At 35.0% G+C, this 25,181-nt stretch overlaps 1 protein-coding gene across 2 annotated transcripts in view; it reads right to left on the bottom strand.

Moving 5' to 3' along the window:
• LOC116350002 (fat-like cadherin-related tumor suppressor homolog) overlaps window positions 1-25,181 on the bottom strand; it is a 142,321-nt gene that overhangs the window by 40,667 nt on the left and 76,473 nt on the right. For both annotated transcript variants that reach the window (XM_031781713.1, XM_031781720.1), the window contains exons 13-19: window positions 17,329-17,701; window positions 15,856-16,864; window positions 14,950-15,144; window positions 12,958-13,135; window positions 10,400-10,680; window positions 5,173-5,884; window positions 2,446-2,629 (exon numbers count right to left, since the gene is read on the bottom strand). In XM_031781713.1, the coding sequence (XP_031637573.1) occupies window positions 2,446-2,629; window positions 5,173-5,884; window positions 10,400-10,680; window positions 12,958-13,135; window positions 14,950-15,144; window positions 15,856-16,864; window positions 17,329-17,701 (2,932 nt within the window). The remainder of the gene's footprint in view (window positions 1-2,445; window positions 2,630-5,172; window positions 5,885-10,399; window positions 10,681-12,957; window positions 13,136-14,949; window positions 15,145-15,855; window positions 16,865-17,328; window positions 17,702-25,181) is intronic.

Below are 25,181 nucleotides of genomic sequence, written 5' to 3'. Positions count from 1 at the left end.
GTGTGATTCACTGTCGTCGACATGCCGAATGATGAAATACCAGCAAAAAAGAGCAAAAAAGCTTTACATGAGTACAACACCGTTTCTCACACACGTAGTGAGAAAAAATAAGTGAGATTGGAATTGAAGCATTCACGATTTAAGTCGGTAAGCAAGAAAAACGGACGGAAAACAATTTACTCGTATTTATTTAAGGGCTCCAATTTCGCTTGGAGCAGTAGTAGTACAGCAGAAATACGATAAAACAAAGAGCAACAAGAAGATAAAAAGTAACAACAAGAAAAGTATGCCAAAAGGCGGCCGTGCATGACCTATGCACCTATTTCAAAATGTGTTATAACAATACGGCTGCGGATGATTTAAAAGACATTTTAACAGTATCGAAAAAACGAGAGAGCCCATTAAACTACACACACAAACGGATGTCGACACTAAACACATATTCGATTTTGAATCTCAGGTGATAAGCTCATTTTAAAGAAAAACGAGTAAAGTGTGTAGAAGTTTTATGTGTTTCATCACTGTTTTTCTCCGCTAAACGACAAGAAGACACGGTTGACATTCAATACGATCTTTTTTGAGTCGATTCAACTGCGATTTTTATGCCAAATTGAACAGTCACTACACCATGAAATACAATGCTTCCAAACAAATTGTTACTTTTGACCGATAGAGTAGATGATATCGCTTTTGAAATGAAGACGCATGAAACAAGGAAGAAAGCATGAATTGTCTCCTCAAAACATTAATTTCGTTTTGGTTTTTCAACAGAAAATATGTGCTTTACCGCAAAGTCATCTGCAAAATGGAAAATTGTGTTCGTCATTGTCCGTTGGACCGATGGTGTGTGTGTGTGCTTTCGCAGGTGATGTAATTTTAATTATTTTTTATCTAGTTGAAAATGGGATGGCATCTGCCGTCTCTGGCTTCGTGTGTGCGATACACACGTGCAACCTGTCTCTCCAGGATATATTTATGTAGTGCTTCTCGTTTGGCGCGTGAACTGTTGCCAAAAACACACATACACAAAGAAGAAGAAGAAAAAAGCAGCAGCCGCACAATTCCAAAGTTTGTTGAGTTAGGAATGCAATTTGTGAAGGATATTCATCGCTTCAATGAAAATAAATCGAAGAAATGGTAAAATTGTGTGTGTGACCTTTTTCAGTGCTCCTTTTAAGATTAGCAAACACTTCAACATCGGTGACATTAAAAATTCACTTATTATATCGAGAAAAAAAAATTTGTATAGCATAATAGTCAGTGCTCTTTCCATACATTTTTTTTTGTTGTTGTAAAAAAAAATGGAAAATGGTTTTTTCGCTCATTTTTCATATTCGGTGGTGCTGATGGTTTGGAATTGTACAAAGTAGAAAAATAATAAGTCCGGTCTATTCAAAAAGCTCTTTTAATTAGGCCAAATGTAAGTGAGGGAAACAATGACACGTTCATTCGGGCGTGCGTTAAGTGAAAAATGAAATTTCCGTCGATGAAAAAGAATCCATTTCACGACATGAAATGAATTTTCAATGTAAGACGGAAAACATATCGACAGAAACAGTCTCTCAATAAATCAGTCGATAACGATTTCTGTCGAATGCTTTAGCATTGTTATATCTGTCGGTGGTGAGCGTGAGTGCGGCCCATGAATTTCGGGCAGTTGGATTCGCGCGCGTTCACGATATTTTATGCGTTTTACATTTTCAATCTGTTTGCGGATAAAAATTTCTACTTCATTCCGATTTCCGTGGTTGGTAAATAATACGTGGTGGCGATTTCTTTTTGCTTTTTCATTCATTTTGGGTTAATTCGACACGTTCAATTTTTACCATATAACATTTTAACATGCATAAGACTTTGAGCTCCGATCTCTCTTTACCACCCCCCGCTACACAAAAAAAATAATACTTTTACGCGATTGCAGTACGATTTATCATAAGGAGAAGAACCTTACTCGAACATCATTTATTTAAAGACTTAAAGAAGAAAAAAAATGGTAACAAATTCAGAGAAAGGAAGCGACCAACGTGGAAAAGGTGAGCCAAATAAGAATTTACGACAAAAATGGATGGCTTTCGAAAATTCAATGAACACACAACCGACAGAATCAAAATGAAATGAAGACAGTTTTCTAGACACATAAAATGAAAATGAACAAAAAAAAATCCCATTGAAAAGAAGACAAAGGAACGAATACTGTGCCGCAATTCTACAATACCAATTCCAAATGTAATGTAGAACAATAGACCTCTATTGATTTATTTATATATTAACAATATGCTTAAATCAATAGGTCTAGTGTTCTATATTCCAAAGATTTTTTTTTTTCTTCTGTTCGGTTATTGTATCATCGAATCGCAGTACTGGTGTCAAAATAACCAGGGCTAAATATACAGTGAAAATAAACAATATAAAATAGAAAGAAGAAAAGAGATCACAAAGTCATACCTGTGTTAAAATCAACGCTGAACTCCTCAAGTTCGTTTCCTTTAACGATCGTATAAATTAATTTACGGCCCAGGGGACTTTCGGCTTGGATTGCAACTGACAACGGTGTGTGTAATTCAATATTCTCCGGTACAATGTCCGAGTAAAATTGTTTACTGAAAACTGGCATTGATTTATCGATTACCTGCGGTTTTTTGCCCAGTTTTTGTTGTTTTTTTTTTTAATCCGAAGTATAGTACATCGTCGGGTGTCATTGTCGTTGTATTGGTTTACATCGAATCGGCAACCGGCGCACAAGCGTTGATCATACATTTATCAAGCGAATTGCATTTTGTTTTTGTCGCCAGCACATAGAGGCACAACGTTGAAAAATTGCATCGTACATGGATATCGGCCCAAGTGTTTGATAGATTTATATGTATATATAAAATAGAACAAAAGAAAGAAGAAAAAAATCAATAAGCAAGTGATTTGTAAAAAAAAGAAGAAAATAAAAAATTAATATACAAAAACGGTACTACGACAAAACTCCATTGAATGTAATATGAACTTTGTTGGCTATGAAGAAAGTGCACCATCACTCTCTATATATAAAGCTTCTTATTGAATATAATACGTGAATATAATACACGAACATATCATCGTGCTATGTATTCGTTCATTCAATTCCATATCAAAGTGAAACATATCACATCGGAAAACTTAGAAATGCTCAAAGTTTTACAAGTAAATTGGAACATGTACTAAGTAACGGCAAATTCAATCAACCAAATAAATGAACGCGACAAATTATTTGAATCGAATAAATGTGAGCCAGAGAGAGAGAGAGAGAGTGGCAGAGGTAATATATTTGTCGATTTGTTATGTACTTATCAAATATCGGAAATCTCAATGATATAATATCCTCCCAAACAAACAATTGACATAAGCCATTAGTTATATGATGATTCGAATCATTCCATTAACCGTTCGGTTTATGTGCGGCAAAAGAGAGTGTTTGTTAACATTTTTGTACTCCATTCACTGTAAAATAAGCGATGTTGTCAATCGTTTATAGAATATTTTAATGTGGTCATCATAAAAAATTTAATTAATATGATCGTTGATTGGTTTATGGATGTGGAATTGCATCGTTCGAATTGGTTTGAATGTAATCATGAATGTGACGCATAAAATCAATTACATACATTTCGCTAGAACATTTATTTCGCATGTAAACGAGCCGCAAACACATTCGCATGTAATAGCTAGCCGGGCTATGTGTCGATTGGTGGTGCAACACTATCTGCGATACCGTTGAATATTTTATGAAGGCACAACAGTGGCGACAATTTCAATTTTATATATACAAGACAAGACGACAAAAATGAAAAATATAAAAAGTGAAAATAATATTTACAAAAAAAAAACATTCATCCATGCGGTTTATTATACACATTTGCTCATCATCATCGTTGGTAAATTTACATTTTGCACCATATAAATTATATATACGCATAATGTATTCGATTATATTGTGGCTTAATAAATGAACGAAAGCCAATGTAATGGTCACTTTGATGCATTCGTTTAATTATACCCATTGGAATATCCATTCGAAAATAAAAAAAAATTATATATATAGTTCGATCGATTCAGTTTGAAAGTTTTTGTATATATCAAGATTGAAAAAGCTTTCTCGACCTTTCAAACAGCACTTTCGTGTATCTTTTGAAGTATTCTTTTCAAGCATTTTCAAATACTTGAACTTGTTTCCGAGTAGTGAGCGAACCTTAAAATCTCATACCAGAAACAAATGCAATTTTACAAACATACATTCGCCGACTCCAAGTTACACATCGATACACAATACTTTACTAACATCATCCCATTCACTTTTGCTCTCTATCTCTCCGAAATGGCACAAACACGCTCCTTATGTAATATCCAATTCGACAAATAAATATTTCAATTGCAGTTGTGGAAAACAAAAGCTTTTTTGATTCTTGGAAATTGAATTTGTGGGCTCGGGTGCGTATAGCGTGTATAAATTTTGGCCACCGCATAAATAGTTTTTCAAAAGTAGATACTAATATGAAAATCAACTCGCTTAATTCAATGGAGGGCATCGCTCCGGTGAGAGCTTTTTATTTCCGACTCATTCAGTCACAAAACATGTTTTAATGCGAAATTCAAATAATTGGAATGGTTTGTAAATGAAACTTTCAAACAAAATTCTAAATAATTGAAAAATCATCGTTGAAGTCAACATCGACGTCGTCGTCATCATCATCATCAAATGTTGGTTAGTGTAAATGTTTGTTGCCGATATTCACATCACATTTTCTGTGACTAGTTAAAGCATAACCTCATTCAATGGTCTCATAAATTTCACTCAATTTTACTGTACTATTCTCTCTCTATACATTTATTCGCTCGACTTCGTTTATGTTGTTTCAAAAGCGTTTTTTTCGCTTTTTACATTAGTTGATCGCTGTTGCACTTAGTAAACTTTATTGACTTAAACATTTCAATATCTTTATGTGGATGATAAATTAAGAATTTTACGATTTTTTTTTTCAATGGAATTTGTCTGTGTTTTTTTTCTCTTGCAAACATTCTCTTTCTCTATCAAGTTCAAGTGGGTATTTTGTCGAATAAATTCTCTAATTGGCTTTAGAGATAGAAAGAAAAATAAAGTGCATAAAAAAAAGAAAGCGAAAATAAAAATGTGTGTTCAAAACATACCTTAACATGTACGGTAACATCAGTGGAGCATGGTGTAATGCCACCATCATAAGCTGCAATTAACAATTCAAAATCCCTGTTATGTCCTTCGAGTGTTTGCTTAAGTGTCACTTCACCCGTTTTACGATCAACTTTGAATAGTTCACCATGTCCACGTTTCATTTCATAGCGAACTTCACCATTTTCATAGCTATCCGCATCCAGTGCATGTACTTTTGTTATCAACGAACCGCGTTCAGCATCCACTGATACAATTGCATAATATGGTAAATTGACAAACATCGGGCAATTGTCATTTATATCAAGAATGGTTACATTTACAATGACATGGGCAACACGGGGTTTATCACGATATGCCGCATACGAACGTGCTTCAACAATTAACTCATGATTTTGCTGTTGTTCACGATCAAAACGGATGCCGGTTGTTACAACAGCACCCGATGTCAAACCAATGCGAAACATTTCGGTTGGATTTAATAAACGGAATTCAATGTGTTCATTTAGTGCAGCACCGATTACATTTACCACCGTAACGGTAGTGATTTTTGTTGAATTTTCCAAAATTGATCCGTCATAGATGGGCTTTTGGAATACTAAACCAGAATTTTCCGATGTTTCAACGTGAACATTTACAAGTGCGGTATTCGTGTATTTGCCGTCGGTAACGCGAATCTGTAACTTGTAAAATTCACCAATTCGCTCGATATTCCTGAAAATGTAGAGAAAAAGTTAGTGAAATGAGAAGATAAAAAAAAAACTTAGATACAAAATCAGTACACACGAAATAACAAGTATGCTGAATGCAACAACATCAGTTTCCTGACAAAGTTTATTAAAAGTTCAATCGTTTGCTCTCTCTCTGTCTGTCTCTGTGTGTTTTAGCTCAATCGAAATGGTTTTCCATCACTTCGTTATCGAGTTGATTTCATTGAACAACTACAGTAAATGCAACCGAAAACAACTATGCGAACTAACTAGTTTTTACCACGTTGAACTACATTCAATGTTTGTGTATATACATTGGAATTTGAAAAAAAAAGGAGAACACACACATATACATCACTTCTATTGAAATTTAATCTATTTGATAGAACGCATCACGTATTCGATTAGTCATAAGTTATCCCAATGGCAGTGTTACCTCAATAACAACAACAACGACACAAGCAAGCGTTGACTTTGATGATGAAACATTTTTATAGTCGATTGCATTCTCGAAGTTTATTTTTGAATCATCATCATGCGAACATGACAAGCGCATCAATGAAATCAGCACAAAAAAAAATGTTTATGATGAAAAAGAGGGTGAGGCGAATGAAATGTTCTTTGGAAGCATGTGTGTCTCTTTTTTTATTCATTTTCAAAACGATGTCAGAAGCAATTCATCTTTGTGTGATTCAAACATTCGATTTGTGCTTGAAAATGTGCAACAGAGAACAAAAATATACACACACACACAAATGCGGAGTAAAACCCATTTCTGTTTGGTAAAAAGTCATTGCCATTGGTTCGATTACTCGCACCCCTTTCCATTTTGTTTCGTTTAAAGGAAACGCAAGTAAAGCATAACTCCAAATTAGCAATTGAAATCAGATTTGAACTTTGCTGTTGGTTTTATTCTTTTTTTATTTTCGTTGCAAAAGCTTAATGCAATTGTTCACAGTAATCGCGCAATGATCTTCTTTGAAGTCACACAGAACACTCCATTTCCATTCATTTTCGACAAATTCACAATTGCCATTTGGCTTTGAACATGAAATGGTATATATCCGACTAAATCGAAACGTATCGAAAAGCTCGCCGTTTTCTACGGATTGGTTCGTGCATACGCGAAATCGATACCACTTTTTAAAGCATACATAAAGCAGCATGATCTTATTTGTATCAATCAAATCTATGTGAATCGATATTTCGTTGAACATCGAAATGCATTACTTTTGCGAGGGATTGAGTGTGTGTTAATGTGCTTGTTGCTTTTGGGATTTTTGATTTTGTTCCAAGTTCAGTTTTGTCTTCCATCTTCAATATAGTTTGTTCCACACTAGATCTGTTTCGTTTTATTGTAGTTTTATTTAATGCCAATATTGGCAGTGGATCGTTCCAAACTATAGAAATGTATGCCATTCTATCCGTCGTACATACACAAAAAAATGAAGAAGAAGAAGAAAAAAACTCCGATGAAGATAATAAGCAAATGCCAGGAAAATAAGCTTTAAACAAAAACTCCGACATTTTGAGAAATATATAACGAACGTGCATATGCAAAATATGCAGATCCATGAAAATCTTGTTATGACTTTATTTAGTTAAAATATTTGAATATTAGATGAATGTGTGCGAGAAAATGTGCTCTTTTTCTCTGTCTCGCCCTCTATTTCAATTGAGTGAAAAACGATGACATGCATAGCAATACACGTAGTGTGTACAAATGCGAATATGTTTGCCATTTCGGTATGTGTGTCATTCATGTTTTCAGTTACAGAGTTTATGACTTCTGCCATTCGACATATCAATGAAAACATTAATGTGCGAAGTTGGTTTTTTTGCGGACATCCATACACACGGACGAAAAGACCGAGAAAGGCCATCACATACACACAAGATTTTTTTTTTTTTTGAAACGAAAAGGCAAAAAGAAATATTGCTGAAAATTCTCTTTGTCTGGTAGGGCAACTTTTTCAAAGGTCATTTTACCGAGATCTCATTCAATTTGTGTCAATTTATTCTTTTTTAACTGAATCAAATGCACAAAAAGCATTCGAATTAGACGGGCATCTATCCGCTCATGGAATGTGGACCATCCAACACATAGGATCAGGGCAAAGAGAGTTACGCTCACTCCAAAACTCCCGAAAGATTATAACACATTCAAAAGGTGGGGTTTTCCACTGCTTCAATTTTGCAGATCGAGAGAGCGAGCGAATAGGTGCCGTTTTTTCGTTTGCTCTGTTGCTGCTGTTGTTTTTGTCGTTGTCGACGTCCGCCTGTGTTGTCGGTCGCTTCTGTTTTTCAGCGTATAAACTGATGCTAACGCTCTTACAAGCGACGAGAGCTTGGTGCGGTTCAAGCTTCGTTTTTTTTTTTATGCTCGACGAAACGAGCTTAGAATAAATAATTAGAATGGCGAGAAAGGTTATTCAGTAGTGTGTTGTTAGTAAATACGTACGTTATGTTACGTATATCGTACGTGTGTCTATTGGGAATGTTCTTAGCCCCGGAATAACACATACGTGTGTTTAAATCTTCAAGACAGAAAAGTGGCTGGTTGCATCGAGAGCGAACAAAAAAAAATACGATGAGAACCATTGAAGCCACTTAACGATAAAATATAGACAAAAATCGGTATGCATATTCAACCGATATTATTTATACTGACTCCAATTTCTACACATGTCGCGTGCGCTTCGATTACACGCATCTACACTTTAAATCGAAACTAGTGAATAAAATCGAAATTATTTAAGCAACAAAAACTATAACCAGATACCAGGTACACGCGATATGTATATGAAATCAGAGTGATATTTATAGAAAGAGAAAATCTATTTTTCACCCGAACAACCATGACACCAACATAAAGCATAACTCTCTCATAACCCGAAATAAATGCGATTTTAAATTCAAGACAGAGCTCGAGAGATATATAGAGAGAACGGGTAGAAAAAAAAACTCCAACACAATACGGGCGCTTTTGAAATTTTGTGTCTAGGTTGTATAAAGCCATAAAATCTCTTTTTCGAACACACAAAAAATGACTGCAGCTTTAGAATAGCTTTTATATTATATTATATTTATTTACAAAGGTTACACCGGACCAACAGAAATGATGTTGCATCAAAGTGACATTTACGATTTATCACATTTTCAATTCATTTACTGCATTAATGTTGCTCTTCACACAATTGACAATGTAATCAAATTAAAAATTCACACATACAGTGGATGCAACCATAAATTATGATACCACTTAAGTGGCAAAATATATGGTTAGTCACTCTGAAGTGTCATTCATTATAATGAAGTTAACTGGACATATATTTACTTTCTCTCAATTTGGGAGAGAGAGAGAAAACACCAAAAAATGCCATATATTTTGCTTGTGAAACTTTTCACTGCAGATAAAAATGAGCCAATCGTTGTTAATTCTGCTTATTTTTCGATCATTTTTCCCCATTTCCGTCTACGATCTGCACATACATTCTTAGCAATAGAATAATTTTGTATTCATTCCTCATGCGCAAAAAAGCGCCAAAATACCATATTAAATGATAAATTGTTTGGCTGATCTCCCCAGGAAGTAGAAGCCTCAGACTGACCTATGAACGATTTAAAATCTCAGGTAATCATAATTTTTTTGTTTCTGCACACGACCCTTAATAGCAAAACAAAACTGATTAGAAGGCAGAACATACATCTTTTTGGTTTTATTTATGAGCGAACGCGAACTACATTTTTAGATTTGCATGGTAACAAGCAACGTTCGTCTTTTTCCCACATACACACGAAAAAAAAAACATGTCAGTAGATGGAGTGCAAACACACATACTTTTGGTATTGAAGCATTTCGATATGCGGTTATGAAAATAAGCACGACAAAGGAGGCACATGCCATCGTCGCATTTCTTTTTCGATGTGGTCAATCTCAGTGAAGCGAACGCGTATTTCATATCAATTTTGTGTTGTGCGTTTTACGATGAATGCAAAATTATACCAAATGAAGCAAATCTAAAATATTCTGTGAATAGCCAAACGAAACTGGTATCATTTTATGGTTTATTTGACGTTGGACGATTTTGGAGTGATGATGGTGGATGGTCTATTGCGCGTGCAAAACACCTCATTCATACACAGTGTGTCTGCGCTGGGGTTTTTTTGTCGGCTCTTCTTTTTGTCTCTCTTTTGGCTTTTATTCTCTGTGCATGGCCAAAGCAGCTTCTTTGCCATCATTATCCGGTGGAGAATTTGTCGGAATAAATTTCAGAGCACGAAATGCAAACGATGTACATGTGTTGCCACTTAGATTGTGTCTAGAGTATTTCGCTTTTTTTTTTTTTTTTTTATGCTGGACCTAATAAATAGCGTGCACACACATTCACAGTCATATATCAAATTGAATTATTCACTCTACATACAGTCTTGATATTTATAAGGTCCCTGAATAGGGGCATACACTATGTGTGTTTGGGGCCACAATTGCTATATAACCATTTAAAATTATGCTTACCGTGTTGTTATAACGCCTGTGTGGCTATTAATTGCGAATACACCATCTTTATTGCTGTCTTCAACAATTTCGTAGCGTAATGTTTTGCTACTGTTGCCGTTATCATCGCGATCCGTTGCATTCACTTGTAGAATGGCCACATTTTGATAGGTGGGCAATAACAATGTGACATTGTATTCGGTTTGTGTGAATATTGGTGGACAGTCATTAACATCGATGACACTGATTTCAACTTTTGCCATGATTTCGGATGACAAACGAGGCTTACCCAAATCAGATACCTGCAAAGAAAATACCACATGTTGAATTTTAATATTTTTTTTTGAATTCATACATTCATTTCTTGTTAAGAATTAAGTTGATTATTCAATAGTTTTTTTTAAAACATGGTCTCTATCAAAAACAAAATAAAATGGTTTATGATGGTCGACGCAGTGGTAAAAGAGGGATTAAAAACGTCAAAAATACGCAAAAAAGGATTAAATGACAGGGCTCATGTTCATCAAAACCTTTACAACAGTACCCGAATCGTTCAGGATCGGTTAATAGCCCGGAATAAATAGACACAATTTAAAATAAAATGAAAAGAAATGAAAATCGTTGACTATAACATAAATTATCACATTTTTTGAAATATAAAGCAAAGTTCAAATTCGAATGCATCAATAAAAAAGGTCAATCGACAATGGCCGGAAAATGCACAATGAAAGCAAGTGCAAAATAATAGATGGTGAACTGAAGAAAACGATCCGATTATGAGTTGAATGTGCCGTACCATTCGTCAAATGACAAAAACATACGAAATGCACATGCTGCGAGCCATTCTTTCGCTAGCGTTCACACGCGCGTGCACTCAATTTCAAAATATGTATATGGTATATATTAGAAAGGTTTGATATTAGATGATGGTTCAATCGCAAAGTTAACAAATATACGATGAGTGGAGAAAATGTCAAAGATAACAACGAAATAGGAAGAAAAACTAGAATAAATACACAGCCAGTCTTTGGCCGTAGGGCTTAATGTGAAACATGGCATCGTACTACTAGGAGAAACGAAATTAAATGAGATTTTTGATCAATGTAAAATTGAAAAAATCGTATCCGACTCTCTATCTTTTCTGGTGAAAATTCTAAAATAACAAAGAATATACTCCTCAGAGAGAGAGAGAGAGAGAGAGAGAGAGAGAGAGAGAGAGAGAGAGAAAGAGAGAGAGAGAGGGAATGAAATCAACTACGTTTCACATTAAGCAAACGAGTATGTGTGCTAGAAAACAAGCGATTTGTATTAAAGTTTATAATAGAAAATTTATTGAATTTTAAGATTTTATAGCAACATTTGTTGTTGCACTTGTACACGAGATTGCACTGATAGCATCGAAGACAACACACCATGAAATCGAAAATAACGGTAAATTCGATCGAAATAAAATGAAGAAAATGAAACAAGAAAAATAATTGAGTGGCAAGAAATGTTGACATGTTAGTCTTAAAACAGTTATTTCCCTTCATTAGCTGTACTTTTACTGCCGTCGCTGACATCTTCATTGTCACATTGATGGGGATGGTCGTGTCTTTTGCATGAATATATTTTCGTTTAGCAGCATTTTTTTCCTCTGACTTTGCCTGTTCTGGTAACAAGGAGCAAAACTACAATGAAAACGGCCGTCATTTGCTAAGCGATTTTATTCTTATTTCTTATGTCACAGAAATGACAGAAAATTTATTTAACGAACCACAAACTATACAAAGAGCTAATGTATATAATCTGCTTGGCACGATGATTGAAGTGTGCGCAAATTGTGTGTAAACAGCAATATAAATGAGGTATGAAATGGAAGAAAACGACGACATGAAAAACAAAAAGCAGCATCAAAACACTAAAATGATATATTTTATATATGTGTGAGAAAATAATATCAGAGAATGATGAAAAAATCGCGTGCGCATACCAACAGCAGCAGCAACTTTACCCACAGACAGAAACCGAATAAAAAACGATATCCCCATGTAAAATGTCATTAAAGAAGGGAGTTATGAAATGCAAAAGTGTATGCTCTATGGTTGTTCTGCAATATCCAAATGAGCAAAAATGGGTACATTAAGCCATTTTTGTAATCTTATAAATGTTATAGTAACTCAAAAGTAGCCATGAAAAATATTAGCTACACATGACAGAAATGACAAATAAAGTATGTCGCTGAAATTTTCATGTTTGTGAACTTCAAACCGTAATAGCCCCCCCTTTTTTATATGCAAGAGATGAACAAGTACTGTAATTTCTGTGCAAAAATTGTGCTACACATTTTTTATATTTTTATAATCTTCAACAGCAGCAATGAGAGAAGAAAAAACATGTAAAAAAAATAAACGAAACGAAACAAGGGAATGCACAAAAAAACCAGAGAATAAACGTCAAAGAACATATTCTCCAAACGAAAATGAAAAATAAAAATAAAAAATAAACTGCACACTGAAATGGTCAACAAAATATTTATGTGGCTTAAAAATGAAAGAGAAATAAAAAAAAAATCAGCAATAACAAAGCATCTTACTTACCTTTACGTGAAACGTGAAGAATGGTATCTTTTCATGATCCAATAACATCACTGTCTTTATGGCACCTGTTGTTGAATCAATATGGAAATAGCGACGTGGCATCGTCTCAACAATATCATAATGCAAATGTGAATTGAGTCCAGCATCAATATCATAAGCCTTTATTACTAATGGCACACTGTGTATTCCAGAAAACAGATAACAAAAGAAAATAAAACGAAAAAGATGTATAAGAGAAAGAGTTTCAATCATAAGTACCATGCATATATAACGAAAGAAATCAATGGAAAATAACAAGAATTTGCAATCACAATGCTTATTTTGCATGCATTTCACATCACTTAATATTCGATAAAATGCATCGACCAAATCGAATCGATGATGATCTCTCCAAAGTCAGGAATGAATTTTAAAATTGCAATTGAAAAAGAGAAATGCAATTTGAATTCGATTCCGTCTTTTGTAGATTGTTTTGGTTGATTGTTGTTGTTGCTGCACAAGTGATGTTGACCTGTGTGTTCTTTTGAAAAAAAGGAAAGGCGAATCGAAATAATCCATCGCGTTTACAATGTTTTTTTTAGAAATCTACTCACTTCGGCCAGCCACTCTTCAAACATCATTTAGAACATACATCCTCTTAATTCGATGTTAAAACGCAGATAAACAGTGATTTACGAAAACGTGCTGGAATGATTTTTCGTCTCTTTTTTTTACTTCGTTCATGCGCGCATTCGCATGAAAAACCATAACAAGAATTGGAATGTTTATTGTTTCAGTTGAACTGAAGTGAATGTGCGCTGTTTGATATGTGAGATTATAGTCGCGGCAGAAATGAAGCATAGCGTTTTTGAGTTGGTGTTGAAAAGTTGCTGTTTTTCTTTCCGTATTTTTTTTTTTATTTATTTGAAAAGAGAACGATTTTTAAAGATTATATGCCAAAGATAATAGCCAGAGGAATTCATTGTTTTCGAGAGAAAAAAAGTTTTTTTCGTTGTTGTTGAACGCGCAACGAGAAAAATGTATATTCTTTGCAAGTTATAAATTGAACTGTTCTATTGTGGAAAATGCGGCTCAAAGTTGCCGGAATGTTGAAGGAATTGAAAGAAATTCGGTTACTTAAAAAAAGCAGCAAAGTATCTCATCTTAATAGAAGGAGATGCTCCCAATGGACCCACTTGGACTCCGTTCCATGAATCATTTTATTTATATTTGGTGGATAACAAAGGAAATGCTGCTTTTATACACTGTTTATAATACTCATGAAATGGGAATAGTTCGGGGATTGTATGATTGAAATTAAGGATTTTGTATATAAGCCTGGAAAACAGTCCCTACGAAACAAATTCAAAATAAAATATATTTCCAACTGGGATTTGTCGCAAATGAAAACTGCTTAGAAAACTTATTTGGAGAGATAGCAAAACTTTGATTCATTTCTTTTTCAAAGAATGCGTTCAAAGATTTGTCACTTTTGAAATAAGCTAGATTTTGTATTGAATGGGCTACCTATCATCATTTTCACTACGACAATTAAAGTATCTTTTTTTGTTCTTTGATGAGAATTCTTTTTCTTCATCCCTCACTCAAAACTAATTAAAAAGATTGAAGAAAAAATCAACAACAACAAACAAACGCTTTTCATTCGATATACATATATGACGCGACGTATGCTTAAAAATTCATTGCAGTTCTATCATGTAGAACAATGCATCCATTGTGTCATTGCATACAGAACAGTCGCATGATATTGTGTCCCATTTGCCAATTGTTGCTGTGGCCGATTTTCCAAATCCAAAATCACAAAGGATTCACGCTTGAAATTATTGTGTGACAAATAACAGTGCATGGTTCTTAAATTCGAAATGGAGAGAGATGAAAATAAACGAACGAATTTTTCGTTTTTTGTTTTTCATCTGTCTCTTTGTCTATCTGCAATCGAATGTGTGTCTGTGTGTGTGATAGTGTGTATATGTATTTTGTGTTGATACAAACCTTTGATCCATTTTCAGTGTGTCGTTGACGGCTAGAATCAATGATGCAATTGGCACCGATTCGGATATTTCACCTTTGTACAATTTTTGTGTAAAATACGGTGCATTGTCGTTTCGATCCAAAACGTGAATTATAGCTGATGATGTTGCCGACACGGAAGCCATATTTGTTGCACGTATCGTTAAATTGTAAAATCTGAATCATTTACACAGTGTACACAACCCATGGCACGGAACAAAAAGTGTGCATCACGATCCGAAAAACACCATCCATTGGACATTGAATGGAGCGCGCGCATAAATTCAATGTAAAGTCAATCGGACGCGAGAGCGTGCAATAAAACAAACAAAAAAAATATAGAAAGAGAAAAAAGAGAGAGGAAAAAATGAAAATTACTAAATTTTTCAGTGACAATTGATGTTGGCTATTTCTAGTTAGGTAAATGTAAAATATCGAGCGAATGGTGTTTTGTGTGTCTATTTCATGAAATTCGTAAACATTTCACGATTGCGTTTCGCATTCGATAGTTTCGCTGGTTTCTCTTCGTTAGTGTTCAAAATGTTTTTTTTTTCTTCTCCGGTGCGTGTTTCGCTATCCTTTAGACAAATATATGCGATGTGCATGTTTAATGTTTGTGCATCATATAAATGCATACATACACGAAACAAACGAGGTCGTCGGAAAGAATCATCGTTTTTTTTCTTTCATTTTGTCGCATATATGTAAATTAAACAAGCACCTCGCGCATATCATCAATATGGAGCGGAAAAAATTGCAAGTTCATGAGCGCGCACGCGCATACATGCACAAAAAAACTGAACGGGAGAGAGAGAGAGAGAGACAGAGAGAAAAAAGCGAGACATCGAAATGCACTCAAATAAAATGAACTAGGCGGGCAATACGTACTTGGTTTTTTCATAGTCCAATAAATCTTTGGTAGTGATAATACCAGTTGATGGATTAATAAAGAATGTATCATCAATATTGCCATTGATAATGGCAAATTGAACGGAAGATGTGCTTCGTGCTTCGATATGCATGACAAATGTACCGATCGATAGATTTTCGTATAGTTCGACAGCCGTTTCGGTGCGACTGAATTTTGGTGGTGCATTGTCAACCATAACAACAATTATTTGCACGGGTATTTGTGCAAACAATGCCGGATTACCGCAATCGCTTGCTTTCACTTGTATCATGTATTCGGTCATTGTATTTATGGCCAACTCTTTTGCCACACTAATCACACCCATCGAATTGTCAATGGCAAATACACTGCCAATATTACCGCTAACAATTGAATAGACAATACGACCATTATCGCCAATATCACGGTCAGTTGCATAAGCAGTCACCACATTTGAGCCAATCGCTGCCGTTTCGTATACTTTGCCCTGAATTAATTTCGATGTGAATTCAGGCGCATGATCATTATGGTCGGTAACATGTACAATGATTTTCGCATAATTTCGTTTTGCCGGCGTTCCATGATCTTTAACAATTACAATTAATATATGTTCGGACATCAGTTCACGATCAAGCTCTTGTGCCAATGATACAATTCCAGACACCGAATCAACACGAAACAATTTCAACGACGATGGATTTCGTGCTGCATGCAAACTAAAGAATAATGTTTTATCTTCATCTAAATCGGTGGCATGCAATTGTAAAATATCAGTGCCTTCGGCTAAATTCTCTGATATTTCAACAGTGTAAATGGATTCACTGAACTCCGGACGTTGATCATTGATATCGATAACATTGATGTACAATTGCGTTGTTATCGCATGCACACCATCCGATATACCAATTGTTATATTATATGCACGTTTCTTTTCCCAATCAAGATTCTTTGCTAATAAAATGTTGCCATTGTCACGACCAATGAAGAAATCATTGTTATCATCACCATCTAGAATGAAAGAAACAAAAACATTTTTTTATGAATGACATTTTTTTATCTAATTGCAAGAAAATCGGGAAAGTAAAAACAAAAATTTAAATTAATTACCAATATCGATCAACTCAATGCAAATGCAAATGCGTTTTAAATAATGTTTACATCTATGAATTACTCGTCAGAGATAGAGAAAAACAACTAGCTAAAAGGTTCAGAGACCAACATATGTTTTGGTGGCTAACAAATTGAAATATAAACATGTGACAGGTGTTTTGGTATTGTCACAAAATGTCGAATTATGGCATGACAATATGCGGTTACCAAATGGTAATATTGGGTCGCTTTGTATGATATTGTAGATAAGGTTAAGCGGTTACCACTTGATATTGATGATGGTCCATGAACTATATTTTGAATTCGATATTGGTAATGTGTAAGAGACGGGGGAGAAAAACTAAAAAAAAGCAACAACATACCGATTATATCAAACCACAATTGATCGTTGTCTTCGTCATAGGCCTGAATGAGCGTGACGAGAAAGCCGGGATTATCATTTTCGGTGACCTCAACATGTTGGTCGCCACTTTTAATTTGTGGTGGATTGATGTTTTCCTTTGATGTCGGCGAATCGACCACAATAACGCTAACCAATGTGGTTTGACTTTTCTTTGGTAGTCCATTGTCTTCCGCACGCACAATGATATCGTATTCAGCATCCGATTCAAATGGTTTTGCCGCATAAATAACACCAGTATCGGTATTGATACGAAATTTTGCTTTACCTTTGCCCGATTTTATCGAATATGTAACATGTCCATTTTCGCCCGTATCTCGGTCGATGGCAAGCACCTGCAAAAAATATACATATACATGTGAGAAAATGCGTGAATATATTATTATTATTATTATTATCATCGAATAAATGGCACGTCATCGAATAAATGGTATGTCAAAATCAAGACGTAAAAGAACGGAATTATGCTCACTCGCTATGAGAAGAGCGAAACATTATTTTGGATTCAGCACACATTATGAGGAGATAGAGTGTGTGTGTGTGTGCACTTTCACAATATATCTCAATAGCAAATGTTATACGACTGAGTTCATTATACAAATTCTCGCAGATGTGCAACATAAGCAGATTGCTCTTGTTCTATTTTTCTCGTTGTTGTTTCTTTTTTTTCTTCATGTTAGCACATTTTGGTGCTTGTTCGAAACAAATAAATTGCCGATTGTTATGGGGCCGAGCTGACACTCTCCGACACTCATTCGCGCATCCGTTTCTCATCCCACCAATTCGATCATATTATTTGATTTAATGAAGTAAAATATAATAAACGTAACATTTTCACACATACACACACACAATCATAATCGCAATCAGTAATGAAGCCGAACAAATTTGGTTGTGCTTGTTCAATTTGAATTGTTCCAGCACATATATTTGCAAAGATACTTTCGAATTGATTACTTTGGCATGGTGTGTGTGTGTGCGACTGTGGTCTAATTGAGCACTTTTCCTCTCATATGAGAGCTGCAAATGTGTGTGAGTTTGGCAATGGTTTATGGCCAAAAGGTATATTTTCATTTTATTCGGTGTAAAAGACAATCGAACACAAACGGCGCGGTTATTATATGGAGAAAATGGCAATAATTTTCCTTATAAATTGCTCAACGTTCATTACGCTACTATATTTTGGTTTGGTTAGATTTGGTTCGGTCTCTGTGTGTCTGTTCATGCTAGTATTGTGGAACTTTTTTCCATTTTGTGTTTGCTTGTGGCCCTGTCGGTGTGTTTGCATGCACAGGGCCGTCAAAAGTATAGAACCGAAAGCGTTGTATTTTTTTTCTTCGTTGAACATCTGGCGTCGTCGCTACCTTTAGCAACCTCAGGTCGCTAAATCGCTAAGACTATATAGTTTGGTTGGCATTCAATTGAATTCCAACATCGCAACCCCCGCTTCTGAATATTCTTTCATTTGAGCAAATTTGCTACATTTAAAATGTCTGTATTGTCTGCTTTTGCTTGCGAAAATTTATTGAGTTTTACAATATGATAACGTGTAATTAAAGAAAATGCAAAAAGCAACATGAAAAACATTTTGCAAGGCATTCACTTGTTCTTCTTCTCATGTTCGCTGTCTTTCGCTTTTATTCGCTCCCGCTTTTGCCACATAATGAACTGTGCCACGGCATACAAATATGAAAAACGAAAATGATACATGCAGAAAACGTATAACAGCGCGCACAAGGTAAACGAAACAGTAGCAAATGGCAAAGAATTCAAAGGAAGAACCAAATTGCACAAAAGAAACGAACTTGAATGAAAAAAAAAAAAAACGAGAAACTACAACAGAGAGCGAGCAACATGAAGAAAAATGAATAAGGAATTCATTAAAAAAAGATATATCAACAGAAAATGTATATATTTGAGATAGAAAGAAAGAGGTAACAAATGGAAAGAATACTGAGAAACAAAGAACAATAACAAAAGCTTAAATGAAAATGAAATGCGATTGAGCGGGCAAAAGTGGCGTAAAATACAAATACAAAGTGCATTGCCGGGCACACGATTTATAACAACATCCATCAGTTGTTCTTCTATCTGCATTGCTTTTGTGCACATTCACTCATTCTTTCACTTACATTTGCAAATGTTGTGAAGATGCCAGATCTAACGAATGGGAATGCACATCTAGTTTTCTGATACCGAACTGAATACCGAGCAGACACAGATAGAGACAAACATCAAAAAGTAACAATTCATAAATCATTACAAAGGCCATCGAATGAAATATGATATACCCGACATTTTCACAACTTTTGAACTTTTCACAATAGATCTATTTCATCAATTCATCTTTTTTTTTAATTCACCACAACTAACAATGCAAATTGCCGGGAAACAGGTGAAAACTATACATAAATTGTTTAAAGCAATGCAACCGGTGGACGATATTCAGTCAAAACAACAAACTTCCCAATTGGTTTATTAAAATTTGTTTGAAACAAGCGAAAAGTTTTATAAATGAAGATGATTTCCATTTGTTTAAGCGAATAACATAGGTTGAAAGAAAGTGTCTTTGACTCTCTCAGAATCGTAGCATACGTATATACACCGTAGCTAAATGATAAAGTAGAGAGAGAAAAAAAATGATGAAAGAGAAGAGGGAAGTGATGAGATTTAGTTTGAAATGCAAACGAAGTGAGAATTCTTGAAGGTAGCTGAACAACTAACATCCATAGGTGTTGACGGTGAAAATTTTCAGGGATCATAGCAAAATTCCGTAGGGGGTGCTCTGACAAAATCCATTGGGGCTCTCGATAGTGTTTTTTATTTAAAAATAAACAAGAAAATCAAAAGAATTTCTACCATTTCAAGCTTGGACACATAGAAGTGAGCGAAACTAGAGAAAATAGTAAAATTCTGAAGAAAATCAACATACTAAACCAAAAACAGTGTTTATCCCCTTGATTCACCGCAAGCGGCACATCAAGTTACACAACGACAATAAACATCACAAAAATACGCATTTAGGTCAAATCATTCTATTATCATCAAAGCTTTTGCTTTGCTCCGCAAATGATGCGGTTTTGATTACATAAAACAATGGTAGAGGTGAATTTATGATCAGCTAAATGTTACAAGTGAAAAAGCATACTAAATACATGTTTATCGAAACATAAACATTATAATCCACGATGCACAAAACTCATAACGACTGCCAACACACACTGTAAATTAAATCCACCTAATTGCGCCACATATCAAAGGTTTAATCAGAATGAAACGAAGCACAAACAGATCATAGACACATTTTCGGAGAATCTAGTATCGCTTCGATATGAACCACTTATGTAAGTCACATTTCAATGAGCGAGCAATGATATGCTCTCTTTTATATTCTAGAGCATTAAATCGAATTTGAAAAAAAAATAACAATGGTAAAACAACTCAATTTTCGGGTCATTGAAAAGTAAATTGATGTATAAATACTTCACGACCATTTGGCACAGTGCGATAAGCGAGTAATTCCAATATCGAAATGAGACAATTCCATCGGATTATATAATAATGAGATCGATCCCATCCTTATCGCTTCCCCCACTAAATTTTCCAAGTTATAAACATAAAACGAAAAATTGAGACGTCGATGAATAATTAACACAAATGCATATTTATTCAAATTAGCCGCCGATATGTTCACACGAGGTAAAAATATTCGAATGCGATCACAATTCAATGAATATTTAATCGGTTTTTATTTTAACTGATTTTTTCACAATTGATCGTTTGAATCTGACATCAAAACGAAACATCAAAAAAATTATGGGTCAATAAATTTTCCGGGTATTCGATGTGTGGATTTTGTTCAATATTATCAGTTGCTCAGGATTAATTAATTGCCAAAAGAGAGAAAGAGACAGAGAGTTCATTTTACTGAATTCATTGGCCTAATGTATACATAATGGAATCGAAAACGGTCGTTTTCTGTTTTAATTTAATGCTGAAGTTGTCCCAATGAATTATTTAAACAGGGCCAGGAAGGCACTAAAAAAATAGCAACATCAAACAATAACTTTTTTTTCGCCGTGTACATGCTACCTATATTGCTTCGGGGGCCGTTTTTTTCATACTGACATTCGATTTTAACCGCATGCATATAATTGCAAGCAAACTCATTCATCTCTCGTTATGATATGCGTTTGTATTATATGCTACATTCAAGCTACAAGTTCAACAAAATACTGAGAAGAAAGATTTAAAGGCATAATTTTTCATCGTATTTGTTAAGAAAAAAAAGTTTTATCATTCAATCTTCTTCATTTGACTAAAAGCAGATATAGAAAGATAAAAGCAAATTAATATAATAACTTAATTCACAAGAAATTGCTAGTTCTCTCTATGCCGGAAATCAGATTGGAAACAGACCTTTTTTTCGCACGCTCCATTTCATCGACTTGCAAATTTTTTTTTTACAAAAGATTTCGAAATTAACGATGATGGTGATATTTATAAAACGCTTTTAACATTTAACGAGTCATCGGCACACAAACATTCCAAGGCAACCAAGTGAATAAATGGATTTACTGAGACGAGCCAATGCAAATGAAGTGCGATTTGAGCGTATAAAAACACATACATATACGATTTAGCTGTGGACATGCCGCGTCAAAAACGTTAAAGCAATAAATATTCCGAGAATATTAGTGGTGTACAACAAATCAACATTGTAACGAAAAATAAAGAATGAACGCACGTGAGAGAGAGAAAAAAAAGAATGAAATAATCGAGAAAATCGGCAAAAGAGTGCGAACATGCAAACAAATTTGTTTGTCATATTGCCATGAGAGCTACATTTCAGGTGCTTGTCGCCAAATCAATGTGAATGAAGAAATGAAAGAGCAAGCCAGACAGAAACAGAGAGAGAGAGGGAGAGCAAGAGGAAAACTAACAAATAAGTTTCATTAACAAATGAAACAAATAGTTGAACTTTTTAATGGCACATAATATCGAGATCACGTGAGAAACGTGATTAGCATAAGCCATAAATTAAAGCGCTTTGTAGACCGAATCCATTTAATTGTGAAATGTTGAGAACGAGAGAATGTTGAAATTAGTGGAATTCCAAAGAAAGCTGCTGCTGGTGCTGCCGACGACAACCTTCGGCATTGGTCTTCGTCGTCGTTGTCGTCATCATCATGGTTGCTTTTGTCGTTATAGCCGTCGCATTGCAGCCGACAATTCGTGTTTGCCGCGAATTTGTTGGCAATAGATCGTCAATCGATATGCTGCCCGTATGGAATTCGATTATGTAGCTTAAACTCATTCTCTTTCTCTCTTTCACTCTCTCTATTTCTCCCTTTTCTCTCTGATGATTCCATTACTTATCACACAACAAACCTTGTCTCCCGTTCACTTTGGTTTTCGTGTCATGAGAATTGGTTTGGTGTGCTGCATATCGTTTGGGGCCAATGGGAAAATGGCAAAGATAAGAGACAACAGCTAAATAAATATTGTGAATAAGTTTTCCATTAATTTATACAATGTTCAAAATAAATACACATTGAAGCAGCATCAGTAGCCGATGCTGCAGTCAAGGCAGCCCCAACACACCGGCATATGATTGCTTCTCTCCTTTCTCGTGCTGTTGCTGCTATCGCTGTCTTTTGCAAAACTGAAAAACACTTGGAATTGTCACAAGATGTATGCACTTGCCGTTTTTTGTGTTTTTCTTTTCACTCACTCACTCTCTCTCGCTCTCCGATTTCTACTTCATTCGGTAGTGTATTCTTTGACCAGTGATCTCGTTTTCAACATTCGTTTTGTTTAACATACCATTCAACGGTTGAATGTCAACCTCTATAGCTAGTGCGTTAATACTTGGGCGCGGGCGCGTCCACTCTTTTTTTTTCAAAATCAAAACTCCTTTCGAGACAGCCACGCATTTTCTCTTGAGCCGGAGTCTCTGCCAATTTGATTGTTTGTTTGTCTTTCCTCAACCCAAATCGTTCATTTCCCTTCTTTGCTTTTTCCAATTTTGCGTATTTTGTTTGTTTGTGTTGTCGTTGTTTTTTTTTTTGTTAAATTACGAAGTTTTCTCAATTAACTTTGTTCACTGAATTTTCGTATCTTTCAATGCACGAACTTGTCTCGCGCTCACACCGGTTCTCTCATTTTCTGTGTGTTATTTTCGCAATATTTCATTATTATTTTTTATATGCGGGCCATTTGATGGTTGGAACGTCTCAAGGATTTAAATTGTTACGAAATCCGTTATTATAATTATTTCCACACTTGTGATAAGCTAAAATAAGTTCGTCACTCAATTTATGAGCGAAATTCCCTTTTGTGCCCATTATTTTGATGAGCATCTTCATTGTACAACACTGTATGAGGTAGCAATGAGCATCATGTACAATGTTTGAGACATGATGGTTCAAATTAATCTGCACAACTTGATTTTGATTTACCACAAAAATGCGTTCTTTACACGCAAAATTGTAGTCACCGTCTGATCATCTCATCAAATCATGTCTACCACGAATCAGACCGTCTTTCCATCTCTCACCACCAACTTCAATCTGTTCATGTTCGATATGTCTTCCTCATCGAAAACACACTGCCGTAATGAACTAATTGTGTTTTATGGATTCGTTCTTCAACATACAGACTGACAGCGAATACGGTGAACAAATAAGAAGAAGGAGCAGAGAGAGAGTGAGAGAGAAAGACGTAATGACGACGTTAACTTGTTGTATTTGGGATAAATTGCAATTTTAGCGAGTGCATGTGGAGAGTCACTTGATCCTAACGAATTTTACTGTGAAGCACATATAATTATACCAAACACATCGTGCAAGTACGCATTTCGTTTGTACGTGCGGAGGACGAAAATGAGGATGAATGGCCTAGCAAACCAAACTAATCAACAGTACATCACTCCGTCGTTTCTTCCCCCAATAAAAGATGTTAAGATAAAAACGACTTAAATGAGGGAAGTCTCAAGCATCAATATCATCAAGCAAAAGGTAAAAATGCCTATACAAAACATGACCAAAACGAGAAAAACCACTGTGCATGTATTAAACATTGTACGTAGAGAAACAGACACATTCAAAAAAAAAAAAAAAGAAAGTGTGCACAAGTAAAGCACCAGTTTGTGAAAAGTTCCATGAAGAAACACTTCGAATGGTGGCAGAGAAGCTAAACAAAAACAAGAGCGAGAAATAACACAAAAAATACGAACAGAAACTTGACGAAATATGTTTTATGAAATGCTATGGAAAAACTTTGCAATTTTTATCTGATGTCTTGCCAAGTTGAGTAAGTCACCACCAAACAAACTTGATGTCATTTCTTGGACAAAGTACGATGACAAGCCGGGTAGTTCGTACTGAAATATATATATAAATGGAACATATTGAAAATGCATGAATTCGATGAACGATAACATTGAAAAAGCATCAAGTGTTTGTTGGCATACAACACTCGCATATATAGTGGTCCACAATTTATCAATAGATGAGTTTGAAGGTGAGTAAAAAACACCACACAACGATGAATTTTTCTTCAAATTGCAATTTCTTAAGACAATATTCGATAGAGCGACGCATAAAATTGTGTGGATGTTTTCATGTAAGCAAAACCGACGTATAAATGATGATGATACACCGACCAACCGCATGGATTTTAAATACTTTGCCTTTTAAATGAGCCAATCCATTCGTTGGGCTTTCTCATCTAACAAACTTGAGTGAAAGACGTTGTTTATCCTTGAGGCGTTTACAAAGCGGCCTCAACACAAGGTCTACATTAGTTTATTGA

This window comes from Contarinia nasturtii, unplaced genomic scaffold (assembly GCF_009176525.2).
Source record: "Contarinia nasturtii isolate CC-2019 unplaced genomic scaffold, AAFC_CNas_1.1 Cnas_scaffold_129, whole genome shotgun sequence".
In the NCBI taxonomy this organism is placed as follows: Eukaryota; Metazoa; Arthropoda; class Insecta; order Diptera; family Cecidomyiidae; genus Contarinia; species Contarinia nasturtii.
Note: the sequence above shows the minus strand (reverse complement) of the source record. Positions and strands in the feature narration are given on the sequence as shown.